The sequence below is a fragment of the Nycticebus coucang genome, chromosome 12 (assembly GCF_027406575.1).
Source record: "Nycticebus coucang isolate mNycCou1 chromosome 12, mNycCou1.pri, whole genome shotgun sequence".
Lineage (NCBI taxonomy): Eukaryota > Metazoa > Chordata > Mammalia > Primates > Lorisidae > Nycticebus > Nycticebus coucang.
In genome coordinates this window covers 97,154,148-97,169,878 of record NC_069791.1, presented here as the reverse complement: position 1 = coordinate 97,169,878, position 15,731 = coordinate 97,154,148, and the positions used below count along the sequence as shown (strand labels likewise).

The window sequence follows — 15,731 nt, the reverse complement described above, 5'->3', positions numbered from 1 at the left end:
TCCACTTCCGCCGTCATGGCGGCGCCCGGGGCCACGAGTGCGCCGGGAGCTTTTGGACACTTGGGGAAACAGACCGCACTCCCAAAATGGGGGCAACCCAAGGTTCCGCCCGGGCCCCGCCCTACCGTGACCAGCTGCGGGGCAGAAGAGCTTGCTGATTCTCCCTCATATTTATGGGGCTACAGTTGGCAGGACTCCTCCCCTTATGCCTGAGGCTCACTGCTTTCCAGCCCTCTGGAAGCTTCTGATCAACACCCAGGTCCTCTAGTGTCAGGCAGGATAGATCACCCTGCCCCAGACAGAAAGCATTGCCATGCCGCATAAGGTGCCCACAGTGGCTGGGCTCCCACTTGTACCAGCAGGTTACCACATACTCCAAGACCTATGGGACATCTTTGCCCTGTGTCCTGCAGCCTGGTGGAGTCAAACTGGGATTTGACTTCTGAGGTCTAGCCCCAGTCCCAGGGACCTAAGACCCCCATTTCCTGGCATTGTTTAATGTCTCTTAAAGCCAGATGTGGCACCAGTCAATGCCAACTGGAGAGGAAGGCAAGCAGAGTCAGATAAGGCATAGTGGGGGCCACAGACTTCCAAGCCAGCCAGGGGCCCCAGCATCTGTCAAGAGGGTAACTGAAGAAGAAGCCCCCAAGGGCAGGTTTAGATAGGCCCCAGAGTCCCAGACTGGGGACGAGAACTGGGTGTGGGAATCCCACACACACACACAACCTCCCAAGTCAAAGCCACTCTGAAAGGGCAGTTTCTCAACTTTATTAGACTGGAGCTCCTCCCTGCCAGCCCCAGGGGCAAGTCCCCAGGCATAGTGAGCAGGGTTGAGGTCAGATGGGCTCGGCTCCTGGCCCCTGGCAGCTTGGGAGAGCTGAGCCAAGGAAACCACAGGTGCAAAAGTCTAAGTGCTGGCACTTCAGGTGTGGCTGGCACCCATCCAGGCCACAGTAGATGGATGGGGCACCAAGGTCCTCTTCTGGTAAAGGGTCCACCGAGGCAGCATTCCTTCCCAAGCAGCCACTATGAACAATTGGTGATTCTAGCCAGGAACTGCTGTGCCCACCACTCATCCAGGTCGATAGGCACAAAGTCTGTAAACAGAGCAGAAGGCTGGGCAGTGAGGCTGCCTCCCAAACTGGTCAGAGTCTTTCCTTTCAAGCTGTCTCCACCAGCCCCTCACACGGACTTCAAGTATAACAGGTACTGGGGAAAAAGGGATCTGGCTCAACAGTCTCCTCCCCAAACCCCTGGGGCTGTAACTTGGCAGGGGCCCAGGTCATAAAGGGGCTAGAGGGCACTACCTGGGTGGGGAGACAGGGACAAGGAAGAAATTTCCCAGGGGACAGGATTGGGGGCTCACTCTGTAGCCGGGGATTGGGGGTCCTCTCCACGTACTGCACAGGCCGCGGCCCACTCTCACCGGCTGGGCCACCATCCAGCTGCTGTTTCACCTGCTGCCAGGCTGTGGGGGTAGGGCACTCAGGCTGAGCCCAGTCTCTGGCACCCCATCCCCCACCCCAGGGCCTGATGGTCATGCTGGATTCCAGCCCAGCACAGGGAATGGGCAGCCTGCTCAATGGTCAGAGACAAATGGGCAGAGAGCCAAGGAAAAAAGCCCAGCCCTCTGGCTACTGGGAGTCAAACTGCAGTGGGAGGAGGACCTGGGGCCATCCCAGGTCCATATTGAGACCCAGTGGCCCTGGCCACACTCTCTGGTCCCCCTCACTACCTTCGGACACAAAGCGGACGTTCTCCTCGTGGGCCAGTGTGTAGGTCTCCTGGGTCCCCTCAAGAGATGGGGACGTGGCAGGGGGCCGCCGGCCGTTCACACGATTGAACACAAGCCTTGGCCCCGGACTGCGGGAGGGGGAGGAGACGGACATGGTCAGCGCCCGTCCCCGTCCTAGGTATTGCCTGGCAGACTTCAGAAGCAGCCCTGGGCCGTGACAACCATCCCCAGACCAGGCCAGCCTTGACACTTCCGGAATCTGCAGCAGCCAGGGCCCAGACCTCTCTCCTGTAGGCCCCAGGCTGCCAGCAGCTCAGCTCACACCTGCTGCCCTCAGCCCTGAGGGAGGTGAGTGACAGTTGGGTGGAGGACCCACCAAGTGCCCCTTCAAGGACCATGCAGCCCATGCTGCCATCTTCCTCCCACTCTACCCCACAACTGGCCAGACCTCCAGTGACCCCAGTTCTGGCTTGAGCTGTCCAACCCCACCCCACTTACTGGGCACAGTTCTTAGCCATGTTCTGGCCCCATGGAACTTTCTCTGCCCAATGACACTCCCCTCCATGAAAAACCAGACCCAAACAAGAACAGGGCAACCATTGCTCCTCCCTCCCTCCAGCTGCCCCCTGCTCCCTGGGGGGTGATCACCACGTGCCAGGATGGGTAGTCCCTGAGTGGGGAGAGTGTGCCTGAAACCCCAGCCCACTCCCTGTGGGTCTGAGACAAGGGGCAATGCAAAATGAGATGGGCCCCCCCACATCACTGCACACAATGTCCAGAAGGCCGCTGGGCCTGTCTCTGCCAGGCGGGCCCAGGGAAGGGATGGGTAACCCTAGCTTGCAGCAGCTGGCCAAACCCTACACAAACCCCGGGATGGGGGCCGTGGAAGAAATGGGGCCCGCACCTATAACAGGAGGTGGGAGCCGGGAGTCCTGAGCTGCGCCTGCCACTCCGCCAGGCACTCGCGGTCCCGGCCGGCCTGCTTGCTTTCCTGGGTTCAGGTGCCCCACCGCCGCTCTGGGTTCCTCCTCAGGTGAGAGGGGCACTAAAACAAAGAGGAGTGTCTTGAGGGGCGCAGGGTCCCGCCAGCCCCAGGGCTGGCAGGGTCTGGTGGCCACAGAAAATCTTAACTGTGCAGGTGGAGGTAGGAGTGGGGTAGGGGCTCTTCCCAGACTCGTGCACTATCTGTATTTTCCCACAAACCAGAAGGAATGAGGAAGGTCTGTCCACTTGGAAAGACCCCTAGCCTGCAACCACTCCCACCCTGGAAGGTAAAAAATTCTAGGGAAAGCTAGGAGGCTGGCTATCAACTTTAAAAAAAGAGAGAAGGAAATAACAGCCAGGCACTATGAATTGCAAAGCCAGTGGTGGTGCCCCAAGGCTGAGATGGGGTCCCAGCAGGCACTTTCTAGTCCTGCCCACCCCACCCCCCAGGTACAGTTACATAAGGCCACTGCTTTCTGGGGGAAAGGGCACCAGCCCCAGCATGTACCTGTGGACAATGGCCAACCTGTACCCACTCCCAGGCACGCTGCTCCACAGGCAGCCCCAGCTCATGGTACCAACATGGGTGTACTCTCCTCACCCTGCTACCACCCACCCAGCCAACCTAGGAACTGAGGCTTGGAGGCAAGTACCTAGACTGATGGCAGCACCAGGTTTAGCAGTAGTCCAACAGCATTGGCCCCCGCAGGCCTCTTGGACCTGTCCTTCTAGGCCACAGGCCCAGCCTCTTTCACAGCTGCCACTGCCCTTTCTCCAGTGTGGGGCTCAGCCCTTCCTGCAGTGGTCCCTATTTATCCCCCATTCAACAGTAGATATTGTCTCAGTTCATCTTTTTGTTTTAGAGATGCAGTCTCACTTTTGTCACCCTTGGTAGAATGCAGTGACATCATAGCTCACAGCAACCTCAAACTCCTGGGCTCAAGTGATCCTCTTCCCTTGGCCTCCCAAGTAGCTGGGACTATAGGCACCCGCCATAGCACCTGGCTATTTTTAGAGACAGAGTCTCACTCTTGCTCATGCTGGTCTTGAACTCCTGGCCTCAAGCGATCCCCCAGCCTCAACCTCCCAGAGTGCTAGGATTATAGTCATTAGCCACCCTCCCAGGTCCCTCAGTTTATCTTCTTTTTTTTTTTCTTGAGACAGAGTCTCACTATGTCGCCCTAAGTAGAGTACCGTGGTGTCACAGCTCACAGCAACCTCAAATTCTTGGGCTTAAGCGATTCTCTTGCCTCAGCCTCCCAAGTAGCTGGGACTACAGGCGCCCACCACAATGCCCAGCTACTTTTTGGTTCTAGTTCTCATTGTTTTTGGCAGGCCCGGGCTGGATTCAAACCCACCAACTCCACAGTATGTGGATGGCACCCTAGCTGCTGAGCTACAGGTGCTGAGCCCCCTCAGTTTATGTTAATGCCTCCCCAGTGTGTCTCCTACCAGGAGGGAGAACTTGAAGAAAGGGCAAAGGAGGTGGATGGTTAGGGGAGGATTGTAGAGAGTGGCCCTCCCACAAGGAGATAGGGGGACAGGACTGCTCCACAGCAGCCACAATTCCCAACCCAAGGGGCACTCAGGAAGTGGGCGGAGGGTAGGTACCACCTAGTGAGCCCCTCTGGAACACACCCTGCCCTGCTCATGGCTTCTCACGCCCAGTAAGAGGACAGGTTAACCCCCCACAGGCTCCTACATGTGCTACTTGGCTAGCTAAGGCAGACTTATGTGGCTACACCAGGATTGGCTTCCTGGGGGCTTTAAAAGCTTTGACAAGAACACTGAGACCCCTGCCTACTGAGGGCTCCTGCAAGCACACCTCTCCTTCCCTGATACTCCCTCAACCCTGCCATAGACTTTCCCTTGCCCGCTCCAGCAACGGGACCTGGGAGAGGAAGGTGGGTTTCCCCAGGTAAGAAAGTTCGGAGCCCTTCCATGCTTCCTGCCTGGATGACTGTGTGCCTCGGTTTCCTCCCCTGGGAGGCAGGACTGCCAGAGACACTCCGAGGCCCCCACACCTTACTCCTCAGCACACCTTGATCTACTAGGTCACACCTAGTCCCTTACTAGGTTCCTGCAGGAAGCCCCCCACTCCATTGGAGTCTCCAACATCCAACCCGACCCACAGCGCCCCAACCTCACCTAGCCTCTGAAGCCCATAACCTGAGTGACGGGCAGGGGACAAGCTGAGGGTGACCCAGCAACACACACCCCCAACCTTAGCTACTCTGAACTCCTGGCCACCCTTGGAGGTTTTTCGTCCTCAGCCTCAGCTTGTAAAGCCCCAGCTTCAATATGCACTCTCCACCTAGGTCCTCTCCAGCATGGCCACCAGTACTCTGATTCCCCTTTGTGGTGTGCCCCACCATGGCTGGAGCCCAGGTGCCCTCAGGCCTGTGTGGGGTTAGATTAAAGTCCATGGGCCTAGAAACACACGAAATAAATGAAAAGAACAGGGATGGATTGAGCCAAGGAAGTAGAAGGTTCAGCCTGAGGGGTGTCTAACCTATAGGTTATGGTCACATGGAGGTCAAAGTGGTCAGGATGAAGCCTCCTGTGATCTCAGCAGGGCACTGGGCAGACCTGCTGCTCATTTAAGGTAAGGTGCAGGCCCCAGGGTCAGCGGGTGTGGAGGGGCTCACAGCCCCAGAGGGTGTGGGATGGCCAGGCCAGAAGGTAACACACGCAGTGCTGCCCCACTGAGCTCTGCGGAGCTAGGAGACCTTGAGTGCTGACGCTCTGGGCAGCTCTCCACAAACCTTGACCTGGGTGTGCCCCAAAGGGATGCAAGCGCGTAGCCCAAGGTCGCTCAGGGCGCTTGTGATACAGGAGCTGGTCGGCGAAAACCCATCCGCAGGGTCCTCCATGCTGCCAGGAGAGGTCCACACCGCTAGGCCCAGCCAGGTGAGGCGGAAGCGCAGAGGGGCGCGCGCCGCCAGCTGCCTAGAGTACCCCGCCTCCTCGGCGCCGCCCCGCCCAAAGCATGTGGCCTGGCCTCACCAACCTTTCCCCAAGGTCACCCTTGCTGCGCTGAGGCGGCCTGGAGTACTGGGGGGATCGGGTTTGGGCTGGGGTTGCGCGCGTCTCACCTCGACAGGGGCCAGGGTCCCGGCGGCTGCACGAAGGGTTGCTCCTGCGGGGGTGGCGCGGTCGGCGGCGTGGGCTGCCGGCATTTCAAAAGCTCGCCGAGCCTGCTCTCCACCTGCTGCTGCGTGGGACCTGCAGGCGCCGGGAGACCGCATTAGCTGCGACTGCGCCCCTGGGCGCGCGGACCCGGACGATCGCGGCGTCGCGCCCTCGCCCGCCCTGCCTACCTGTGCGACGCTGCGCGACCAGCTTGCTGGGCCCCTTGGTGAGGGTGTACATGGCGCGCCGGCTTCCGCGTGTGGGGGACGCGCCTCGTGCTTCCTGGGACACACACCCGCAACCAGCTCCGGTGCGCTCTGCCTGGGGTCGCATTTAACCCGCGGCCGGCGCTACGGGGAGGGGGCGGGCCCGCTACACGCCCCCAGCCCTTAAAGGGCCCGCACGGTTCCGGCAGACCCAGGGGCACTCGGCAGAGGCGGCGTTCTGGCCCTTTGGGAAACTGGCCCGGGCGGGCGCCGTGAAGCAGGGGTGGAGCCGGCAGAAGCCACCGCTCCACCCCACGTGGCCTTAAGCCAAGGTTGGTGAAAGCCCTGGGGCCGGGGAAGGCCAGCCGCTGCCTGAGGCCAGGTAAGACTGTGGGCGAGGCTTTGACCCACGGGCCTTGCGGGTGACTGGCGCTGTGCCAGCCCCTTCCTGGGAGCATGGTGGGCTCTACCTTTGATAGGCGCTGTGGAGGTTTCCGTGCTGCAGGGTGCTGGGTATAGACGTAGGAAGCAAGGATTTTCCACTTACTTTCCGGGAGGCTGTGCTAAGGCTTTGGAGAGGCCTGGACCAGTCTAAGGGGTCACTCCTAGCTTGGATCTTGGGACTGGGCCTTGGATATGGGAAGAGACATGATGTCCTGGGAATCCCTTCCACCCCAAGGGATGGGAGCATTGGTTGTACTCAACTCCATGTCCCACCCAGGGTGTGAGGTGCACCCCTAGTGCCTTGGAGGGGCAGCCACTTACCAATCCAAGGGCAGGATGAAGGAGATAGGGGAGGGAGGCCCAGCTTGGCTAAGTCATCCCACGTAAGGGAGCACTTACCTCCATAATCCCAGGCAGTGTGGGTAGAGCAGTGGTTTCTGCCCAAGACCCCACAGAGCCAGTGCCCCAGAGACAATGTGTGACCTCTTGGGAGCTAGAGGCCCAAAAGCCTGGACTCGTCAGAGCAGAGGTAGAAACCCAGGGTTCCCACCTCCCACTGATCTTTGCCTCCGGGTTCCTTCCTCCCAGCCCAAGGGCTGCTCAGAGACCAGGTCCCAAGAGACCTCTGTGCAGAGCTGCTCCTGGCCATCTACAGGGAGAAAGCCACAGGTCTCCCCACCACCACCTAGAACCACACAAAAGTGGGTTTTATCCTGGGGCTTTGTGAGGATAGCCCAGAGTTCACCCAGTAATGTCCCCACCTGAAGAGACATGCACCAGGCTGAGAGGGTGCTGCCACCAGGACCTTAGTCTGTTCTCCTGGCTGTGCCAGCGCCAGGGCCTGGGGGTGTCCAGTGACAATAAGCAACATGCCCCCATGGGTCCAGAGGCCAACACAAAGAGCCTCCTCACACTCTGCTGCTCCTCCTTCCTGGGCCTACCCTATGGGCCTGTGTGGCTGCCCGGGCCCCCCAAGCCTGCTGAGAACCCTCAGGGAAGCTTCTGATCCAGGAGTAGCCAGGCTGTCCCTCCTCTCACGTGGCTCCTTGGCCCTGTATCCTGTCCTCAGTAATGCTGAAGGACACAGCCCCACCTATCTTCCCCAGCTGCCTCTTCTGAAGGGCTGGGCTAGACTTGTGAGAAGAACAAGGCTTGAGAGGGAGGGGGGATTGGTATGAAGTATGGAAGGAGCTGCCCAGACCCCGGATTAGCCATGTCCAGGGAGTCCAGGCCTGAGCATGGACCCTGGGAAGAGCCCTCATTGGCCAACCTGATACCTCACTGACTGCCCTCCCAACTCCCATTGCACCCCCACCAACCAGAGCATGTCCTTCAGGGCTAGTGTGGTCCCAGTTTGTGCAGCCCACAGTGTGCCCTGGCTTCTGCTAGTGGCCTTGCTTATGATCATTCACACACTCCAGCAGCAGACAGGGTGCTGGGGGGGCCTGCTGCCAGAGGACGTGTGTTCTAAAGGAAGGATGGGGCAGGACCAGGCAGGTGAGTTAGAATGGGAAAAGTGGGGAAGGCAGGCCCTGGTGTGGGGATGTGGTGAATGGATCAGAGCCCAGTAGCACCTGGCCTTCACTTAAACCACTGGTGGTCAAGCCCAAACATCTAGCCCCAACATGCCACATCTGAAGTCAAAGGTTGGGCCCAGAAGCCCTCAAAAGGGCTCCCAAGGCCAGGAGTGAAGGGAGGATCACTTGAGGCCAGGATTCAAGGCTGCAGTGAACTGTGATTGAGCCATTGCACTTCAGAGAAAGACACCATCTCAAGAAAAAAAAGGGGGGGGGCATAGAAATGTTCTGACAGGCCGAAAGGGCAGGGGTTTGTGGTCCCTAAGGTAGCAAGCCCAGCTAAAGGCAGCCCTGTATGATGTCTGGGCTCCCCTGCTGAGGGCTGGTCAGGCCCATCTTCCCTGGAGGTTAGGGTTTAGGTGTCCTTCTAGTTGAAGAGTAACCTTGCTGGACTAGGTAGGTGCTCCTCCATGCCTGCCTGCCCCTGACATAGAAAAACTTTGCTGGGAAGGCTCCCAGAGACAGCACCCAGCAGCATTCCCTGTTGTCAGAGAGATAGCAGGTCCTGGGTGGGCTTAGGACCCAGCAGCAGGTAAGAAAGACCTCACAGACCCAAGTCAAGCTAATGACAAAGTCCTTTTTTATTCTTTTGAAAAAGGCTCTAGGCCCTGTGCCTGTAGCTCTAGCGGCTAAGGTGCCAGCCACATACACCTGAGCTGGCGGGTTCAAATCCAGCCCGGCCGCCAAACAACAATGACGGCTGCAATCAAAAAATAGCCAGGCATTGTGGCAGGCGCCTGTAGTCCCAGCTACTTGGGAGGCAGAGGCAGGAGAATTGCTTGAGCCCAGGAGTTGGAGGTTGCTGTGAGCTGTGATGATACAGCACTCTACCCAGGGTGATAGCTTGAGGCTCTGTCTCAAACAAACAAAAATAGGCTCTAATTAAGATACTGAGATTTTGGGTGGTGCTCAGTGGATAGGGCGCCGTCCACATACCCAGAGGCTGGCTGATTTGAATCCAGCCTGAGCCAGCTAAACAATGACAACTGCAACAACTACAACAACAAAAAAATAGTCGGGCGTTGTGGCAGGTGCCTATAGTCCCAGCTACTTGAGCAGCTGAGGCAAGAGAATTGCTTAAGCCCAAGAGTCAGGTTGCTGTGAGCTGTGACGCCACAGTACTCTACCCAGGGTGACAGCTTGAGACTGTCTCAAGAAAAAGAAAGATACTGAGATTTTGGCCAGGTGAGGTGGCTCACACCTGTAATCCTAGCACTCCAGGAGGCCGAGGCAGGTGGATTACCTGAGCTCAGGAGTTCAAGACCAGCCTGAGCAAGAGTGAGACCATCATAGAAAAAATAGCTGGGTGTAGTGGCACACCTGTGGTTCCAGCTACTCAGGAGGCAACAGAATTGCTTGAATCTAGGAGTGTGAGGTTGCTCTGAGCTATGATGCCACAGCACTGTACCCAGAGTGACAGAGTAAGACTGTTTCAAAAAAAAAAAAAAGGGCTGGGTGCAGTGGCTCACTCATACCTGTAATCCTAGCACTCTGGGAGGTGGATTGCTTGAGTTCACAGGTTCGAGACCAGCCTGAGCAAGAGCAAGACCCCCATCTCCACTAAAAATAGAAAAATTGAGGCAAAGGATCTTTTGAGACCAAGAGTTGGAGGTTGCTGTGAGCTATGATGCCACAGCACTCTACCCAGGGCAACGGCTTGAAACTCTTGTCTCAAAAAAAAAAAAAAAGTTCCTGCACTAAAAACCAAGCCTCCAAGGACTAGCTTCTATAAGGCTCAAAACTCAGGCTCAGCTTCTACTCATGGAGGGGTGAGCGGTGGTCCCCCAGGAAAAGGCTCTGGTTGGATGCACCAGCATCTCCCATCTGGTTTCCTAGGAGTGACTTATCCTTTTCCCAAATCCAAGTACCATGGTTGAATGGTGGCCCCCAAAAGTCATATTCCCCTGAAACCTCAGAATAAGACCTTATTTGGAAAAAGCTTTTGTAAATATAGTTAGGCAAGAAGTTTGAATACATCTTGGATGAGGGTGGTCCTAAATCCTCCTGTCATAATAAGGAAAGTCTGGACACAGAGGTGAGGAGGAACCTGCCTGAGGACTAAGGAGAGATCCCAGCAATTTGGCCCCTGCAAAGAATCACCTGGGACCACTGGAAGTTGGAAGAAGCCAGAATGATACTCCTGTAGGCCTGTGGAGGAGGCTGACACCGTTATGGAATTCTGGTTTCCAGAATTGTGAAGAAATAAATGTGTTATTTTAAACCACCAAGTTTTGGAGTAATTTGATACAGCACCCACAGGGGCATGAGAATGGGAAAGGGGCTTGGGAAAGGGCATGCAGGGACATGAGTCCCCACTTGGGTGAGGGGTCCAATGAACAGTAGACACCTGGAACTGGACCCTAGGATATTAGTTATACCCAGTTTTTAGCCCTGGATGGACATGGAGCCAGCCTTCTGGGTGTAGGGAAGGGCTATGGGTGAGGCTTGGCTTCCAGGCCCCTATCTGAGGTGATGGAGGTGCAGTAAAGGCACCTCCTATAGGCCATGCTCTGAGAAACTAGGGGCAAGAAGCTCTTGGAGGTGAAAGTACAACAATTCCCCTCTAAAAGGAAGTGCATCCACACACCGGGACTGAGTGCCCAGACCAGAGCCAGGATGTGTTTGCCATGTGGGCAGTGCTAGGAGCTGAGTCCCTCCATAGCACAAACCCAAGGATTCATGGCTGTCTGGGTACTGTTGATTTTTTTTTTGAGACATTTTTTTAGCCTCAAGCTGTTGCCCTGGGTAGAGTGCTATAACATCGTAGCTCACAGCAACCTCCAACTCCTGGGCTCAAGCAATTCTCCTGCCTCCGCCTCCCAAGTAGCTGGGACTACAGGCGCCTGCCACAATGCCCAGCTATTTTTTGGTTGCAGCCATCATTGTTGTTTGGCAGGCCCTGGCTGGATTCGAACCCACCAGCTCAGGTGTATGTGGCTGGCGCCTTAGCTGCTTGAGCCACAGGTGCCAAGCTGGTACTGTTGATTTTACTGTATGGACAGACAACTAATTTGGGAAAGTGACCTGCACCACAGCACCTTCCATCTGGTGTATAATAAATGTAGGCTGGGTGGGTTGGCTCACACCTGAATCCCAGCACTCTGAGAGGCTCAGCAATCCCTTGAGCTCAGGAGTTCCAGACAAGCCCAGCAAGAGTAAGACCCTGTCCGCCTGTTGTCCCAGCTACTTGGGAGGCTGAGGCAAGAGAATCGCTTAAGCCCATGAGTTGGAGATTGCTGTGAGCTGTGTGAGGCCACGGCACTCTACCGAGGGCCATAAAGTGAGACTCTGTCTCTACAAAAAAAAAAAAGAGGAAGACCCTGTCTCTAACAAAAAAAAAAAAAAAAGGAAGCTGAGGCAGGTGGATTGCTTGAACTCAGGAGATGGAGACCAGCCTGATCAAGAACGAGAGGTTGTCTCTCCTAAAAATAGAAAATTAGTTGGGTGTTGTGGCAGGTGCCTGTAGTCTCAGCTACCCAAGAGGCTGAAGGCAAGAGGATTGTGTGAGCCCAGGAGTTTGAGGTAGAGGCTACAGCACACTACCCAGGACAACAATGTGAGATTCTGTCCAAATAAATATTAAAAAAAAAAAAAGGAAAAGAAATCTCTAAACAGGATGCCAAGGAGCCACCTTCGGCCTCAGGAGAGGCTACCTCTGGCCTCAGCAATAAGCCAGGGTCAACAGACTCAACCACTCCTGCCAGGGAGACACCACTAGGAGAAGAAGCTTCTGTGGGACACTTCCCGATACCCCTGGCTCAGTATCCCTAGGGCATCTTGGACCCTTGTCAGTGTCTGACACACATCCATGACTTTCCAGAAAATATGTACTCACACACTCTCTCTAACAAAGGCCGCCACTCAGTCTGTCCAGGTTCTGAACAGTAAGTGCAGAAGGCAGGTGTTGGTCAACCCAGTGTCCAGTAGAGAACAATAAATGCAAATGTGGCAGGTATCAACCCTGAGGTCAATACTATTAAACATGATGTCATCTGCTGGGCACTATGGGCAGCTCCTTAAAGCAGCTCCATACAAGAGGGAAGCAGGGAGATGGATCTCCGCCCCACCCCCCCCTTGCTCTACCCAGGGAATCCTAGGGGACACCTGAGTGCCTACAGATGCCTAGACCTCAGGTGATCCCAACCCTCCTGACCTGTGACAAACTAGGAGGACGTGATTTGCAAGATGAACTAGGTAAGGAAAATTTGGAGCTTGGAAGTGAGAAAGCTGAAGCACTCAGTCAGAGCCACCATGAACCTGGACACAACACCTGCTCATAGGGCTGCCCAGGAAGTAGAAGAACAGGGCGCCCCTTTGAGACATAAACCCCAACATGACAACCAGGGAAGCACCCTCGCGCGCACACAAACCCCGGTTTCCCACTTGATTTCAGGATCCACCAACCCCTCACGCTATCCGTGGACGCTGGCGTCGCTCATCTCAGTGTCACAGAAAAACGTGCGCCCCGGAGGGAGGCCCTCTGCAGAAGGCCGGGCGCTCACCCCGGCCCCAACATCCCACTGCCCGGAGCCCCCAGCCCACCGCCCGGTTGTCAGTAGCTTTCCACAGAGGTCCCGCCCACCCCTCTCTAGGGCCCATTCTTCGCCTCCCCCAGAACCCTGGGCCCCAGCCCCGCCCCGCAGCTTTTCTCCTCTTCCGAAGAAACCCCCCCTCTTATTCCAGGGAGACTCCAGCACCACCTCGCTGCTCCTCCCCTTCCCTGGAGTCCCGGGCCCTAGTCCCTACCCTGGAAACACGCCCTCCTGCCCTGGAGGGACCCTAGCTCCGCCCCTCAGCCCTTCCCCTTCTCCGGAGACCCTATAGAAACCCCAGCCCCGCTTCGGACCCCGCCCTCCTCAGCTCCCGAACGTCCACTATTGTACGTGGAGCAGGCCTGATTCGAAGCCTTCAATAAAACTGTTTCCCTCATTCCCCTCCCTTCCCTCAGTCGGGGGGTGCCGGGGACACTAGCTAGACCCTGTGGTCACGCTGAGCCCACCCTCCCGCTTCGCCGCCGGCTGCGCCCGCTAAGCCCTAGGTTCCTACAGTTGAGGGCGGCATTTGCCGGGTGGTGGGGCGACCGCGTCACAATTTCCTAAGTCTCTCGGGCGCTTATGTTTACAACAGCGCCGCTGGTGTAGTGGTATCATGCAAGATTCCCATTCTTGCGACCCGGGTTCGATTCCCGGGCGGCGCATTTTCTTTTTTACTCATCTCAGGATAGAGAGAAAACCCGAAACAACGGGAAAATGCCCATTCTGGTGCAGCGCCAACGAGACCAACATTTCATAGAGTGGCAAGTGCTATGAAAACACTGGCACGGCCTTGGGCGACGAAGTATTTGAGCTGAGAGCCGTCTAAGCACCAGCAGCACTAGCTCGCCACCATCACCCTGACCGGGGAGTTCCAGCGGCTGTAGGTCCTTGAGCGGATGGCGCGCGTCTTCCTGGGAGTTGTAGTCCCTCTGCCTGCGAACCCCAGGCAACAGCTCCCGACATGCCCCGAGCCAGGTTGACGCCACAACTACCGACGCGCCCCGCGCGGGGTTGGAGGTGGAGTGGATGGTGCGGCAGCGATGCTGGTGGCAGCGGCCGCTGAGCGAAACAAGGAGCCCATCCTGAGCGTGCTGCGGCAGTACGTGGACCCAGCCCAGCACGGCTTCCGTGTGCTCGAAGTGGCCTCGGGCTCCGGCCAGCACGCGGCCCACTTCGCGCAGGCCTTCCCTCACGCCGAGTGGCAGCCGTCCGACGTGGACCAGCGCTGCCTGGACAGGTGCGGCCGGGCGAGGGTGTGCCCGGAGAGCCGCCATCCCAGCCCCGCTCTGCCTGCGGCCCCTCCCCTAACAGCCCTGGAAAGAGAGAGCGCCTGGGTATGCGTTCGGAATGGTGGGAGCCCAGGGCGCCATGAGACGCGTGGGCCTCCGCGCACCCGGGCAGGCCCCAGCTGCGCGGGACCCCGATGTGGTGAAAGTGGGAGGTCTTGCGAGTCAGGCAGAACTGGGCGCCCACCCGGCTGCTGCAGTGCGGCGTCTGAGCCCTGCTGAGAGGAGGACTGCGGGGCATCAGAAAGACTGTAGCCCCAATGTGCGCTCCCCTCCCACAGCATTTTGGCCACCGCTCAAGCTCAGGGGTTGGCCAACGTGAAGGCCCCGCTGTACCTAGACGTGACCTGGCATTGGGAACAGTGGGGCGGGATCCTGCCGCAGTCGCTGGACCTGCTGCTCTGCATCAACATGATGCACATTAGTCCCTTGAAATGCACGGAGGTTCGTTGGGGGAGTCGGGTGAGGCTGTCCTCTGGCCCACCGCACCTCTCACTCTGCCCTAGGTGGGACCCTGGGTGCCAGATTCACCTCGGGTTCCAGTAGGGACTGCGGAAGGAGCCTCACTGCTGTACTTCCTCCCCCTCTCCAGGGGCTCTTCAGAGCAGCAGGACACTTGCTCAAACCCAAGGCTCTGCTTATCACCTATGGGGTGAGTGGTTCTGCCAAAGACAGGGCCTCACCCCAGCGGTCCCAACTGCCTCCTGGCCCCCACCCTGTTCCCAATGGCCCTGCTTCTTTCCGGATTGCCTGGCTCCCAGCTGAGCTCTGGCCAGCCACTGACACAACCTCCCTGCCCCTCCTCAAGGACCCTCTCATGGCTTCCTGTCACCACCATTTAAACACACCCAGGCCCTCCTCTCTGAAACCTTCCTCTCCTTGTCAGAGTCTTTCGGTACCCTGTTGGTTGTCCCCAAGGGATAGGGAAGGGAGTATTGCTATTTCTTTTTTTTTTTTTTTTTTTTGGCCGGGGCTGGGTTTGAACCCACCACCTCCGGCATATGGGACCGGCGCCCTACCCCTTGAGCCACAGGCCCCGCCCGAGTATTGCTATTTCATTCTCTGGGACCCAAGCCTGCAAGTCTGTCCCTAGACCCACTGGGAAGTGGCTGACCCCCATCCAGTGGCTGTGTCCTCCATCCTCACAGCCCTATGCTGTCAATGGGAAGATCTCTCCACAGAGCAATGTGGACTTTGACCTGACCCTCAGATGCAGGTCAGAGTTGGGTGAGAGGGGGCCTGGCTGGGAGAGCAGGTAGGCTGAGCATCCCCCAAGCCATGACTCCATCTCTCTTCCCCCTGCAGGAATCCGGAGTGGGGGCTTCGGGACACAGCCCTCCTGGGGGACTTGGGCCAGGCCAGTGGCCTACTCTTGGAGAGGATGGTAGGTGGGGAGGGATGGGGGTATAGGTAGTCTCCCTGGGGTCAAAGGGCCATTCCTCCAACAAAGCATTTCTCCAGGTGGACATGCCTGCCAACAACAAGTGCTTGATTTTCCGTAAGAAGTAACCCCAGTTCTTTGTCCAGCTTGCCTGCATCCCAGCCAAAGGCTCTTTTGGCCACAAACCAACACCACCAGCCCTTGTGCCAGGCCTTGGTGCCAACCCCACCCAGTCTGGCCTCTTGGCTGGCAGCTGGTGGGCTGTCCAGAATAAAGTATTTTCTGCTGCCCTCTTGCTGGTGTCCACCATGCTGCCTCCTGGGAGCACCTTGTTGGGGGTGGTTGGCAGGAAGGACCAGGGGTTAGGAGTATCTTGGGCTTTGCTGCTGGAACTCAGTTAGTGGACGGAGAACCCAGGGACAGTTGCTGTTCTGGAGGGATTGCTTTGGTG

General features: G+C 57.4%; 2 protein-coding genes and 1 non-coding gene across 14 annotated transcripts; 2 read left to right on the top strand and 1 right to left on the bottom strand.

The window, feature by feature from the left end:
• Positions 1 to 754: 754 nt before the first annotated feature.
• Positions 755 to 8,713, bottom strand: MCRIP2 (MAPK regulated corepressor interacting protein 2). Of its 7 annotated transcripts, XR_008373409.1 has the most exons (8): positions 7,443 to 8,713; positions 7,263 to 7,342; positions 6,040 to 7,186; positions 5,815 to 5,944; positions 5,485 to 5,593; positions 2,640 to 2,780; positions 1,736 to 1,863; positions 1,367 to 1,468 (listed from the first exon to the last, which is right to left on the bottom strand). XR_008373409.1 is itself a non-coding variant. In XM_053557212.1 (5 exons), the coding sequence occupies exons 1-5, from the start codon at positions 6,089 to 6,091 to the stop codon at positions 1,027 to 1,029; spliced, it is 483 nt and encodes a 160-aa protein (XP_053413187.1). In that variant the 5' UTR covers positions 6,092 to 6,100; the 3' UTR covers positions 755 to 1,026. The 7 variants fall into 7 exon arrangements, 4 of the variants coding, with proteins under 4 accessions (XP_053413187.1, XP_053413184.1, XP_053413186.1 ...); XR_008373410.1 differs by lacking the exon at positions 7,263 to 7,342; XM_053557212.1 differs by lacking the exons at positions 2,640 to 2,780; positions 5,485 to 5,593; positions 7,263 to 7,342; positions 7,443 to 8,713 and adding an exon at positions 755 to 1,097 and having other exon boundaries at positions 6,040 to 6,100.
• A 4,491-nt stretch (positions 8,714 to 13,204) lies between these two features.
• On the top strand, positions 13,205 to 13,275 carry TRNAG-CCC (transfer RNA glycine (anticodon CCC)). The gene has a single exon. It is a non-coding gene; the product is annotated as a tRNA-Gly (tRNA).
• Positions 13,276 to 13,601: 326 nt separating this feature from the next.
• Positions 13,602 to 15,575, top strand: METTL26 (methyltransferase like 26). 6 transcript variants are annotated; one of them, XR_008373448.1, is made up of 6 exons: positions 13,602 to 13,850; positions 14,181 to 14,343; positions 14,492 to 14,551; positions 14,993 to 15,115; positions 15,205 to 15,283; positions 15,361 to 15,413. XR_008373448.1 is itself a non-coding variant. In XM_053557515.1 (6 exons), the coding sequence occupies exons 1-6, from the start codon at positions 13,654 to 13,656 to the stop codon at positions 15,406 to 15,408; spliced, it is 594 nt and encodes a 197-aa protein (XP_053413490.1). In that variant the 5' UTR covers positions 13,602 to 13,653; the 3' UTR covers positions 15,409 to 15,575. The 6 variants fall into 6 exon arrangements, 5 of the variants coding, with proteins under 5 accessions (XP_053413490.1, XP_053413489.1, XP_053413491.1 ...); XM_053557515.1 differs by having other exon boundaries at positions 15,069 to 15,115; positions 15,361 to 15,575; XM_053557514.1 differs by having other exon boundaries at positions 15,048 to 15,115; positions 15,361 to 15,575.
• The last annotated feature ends 156 nt before the right edge of the window (positions 15,576 to 15,731 follow it).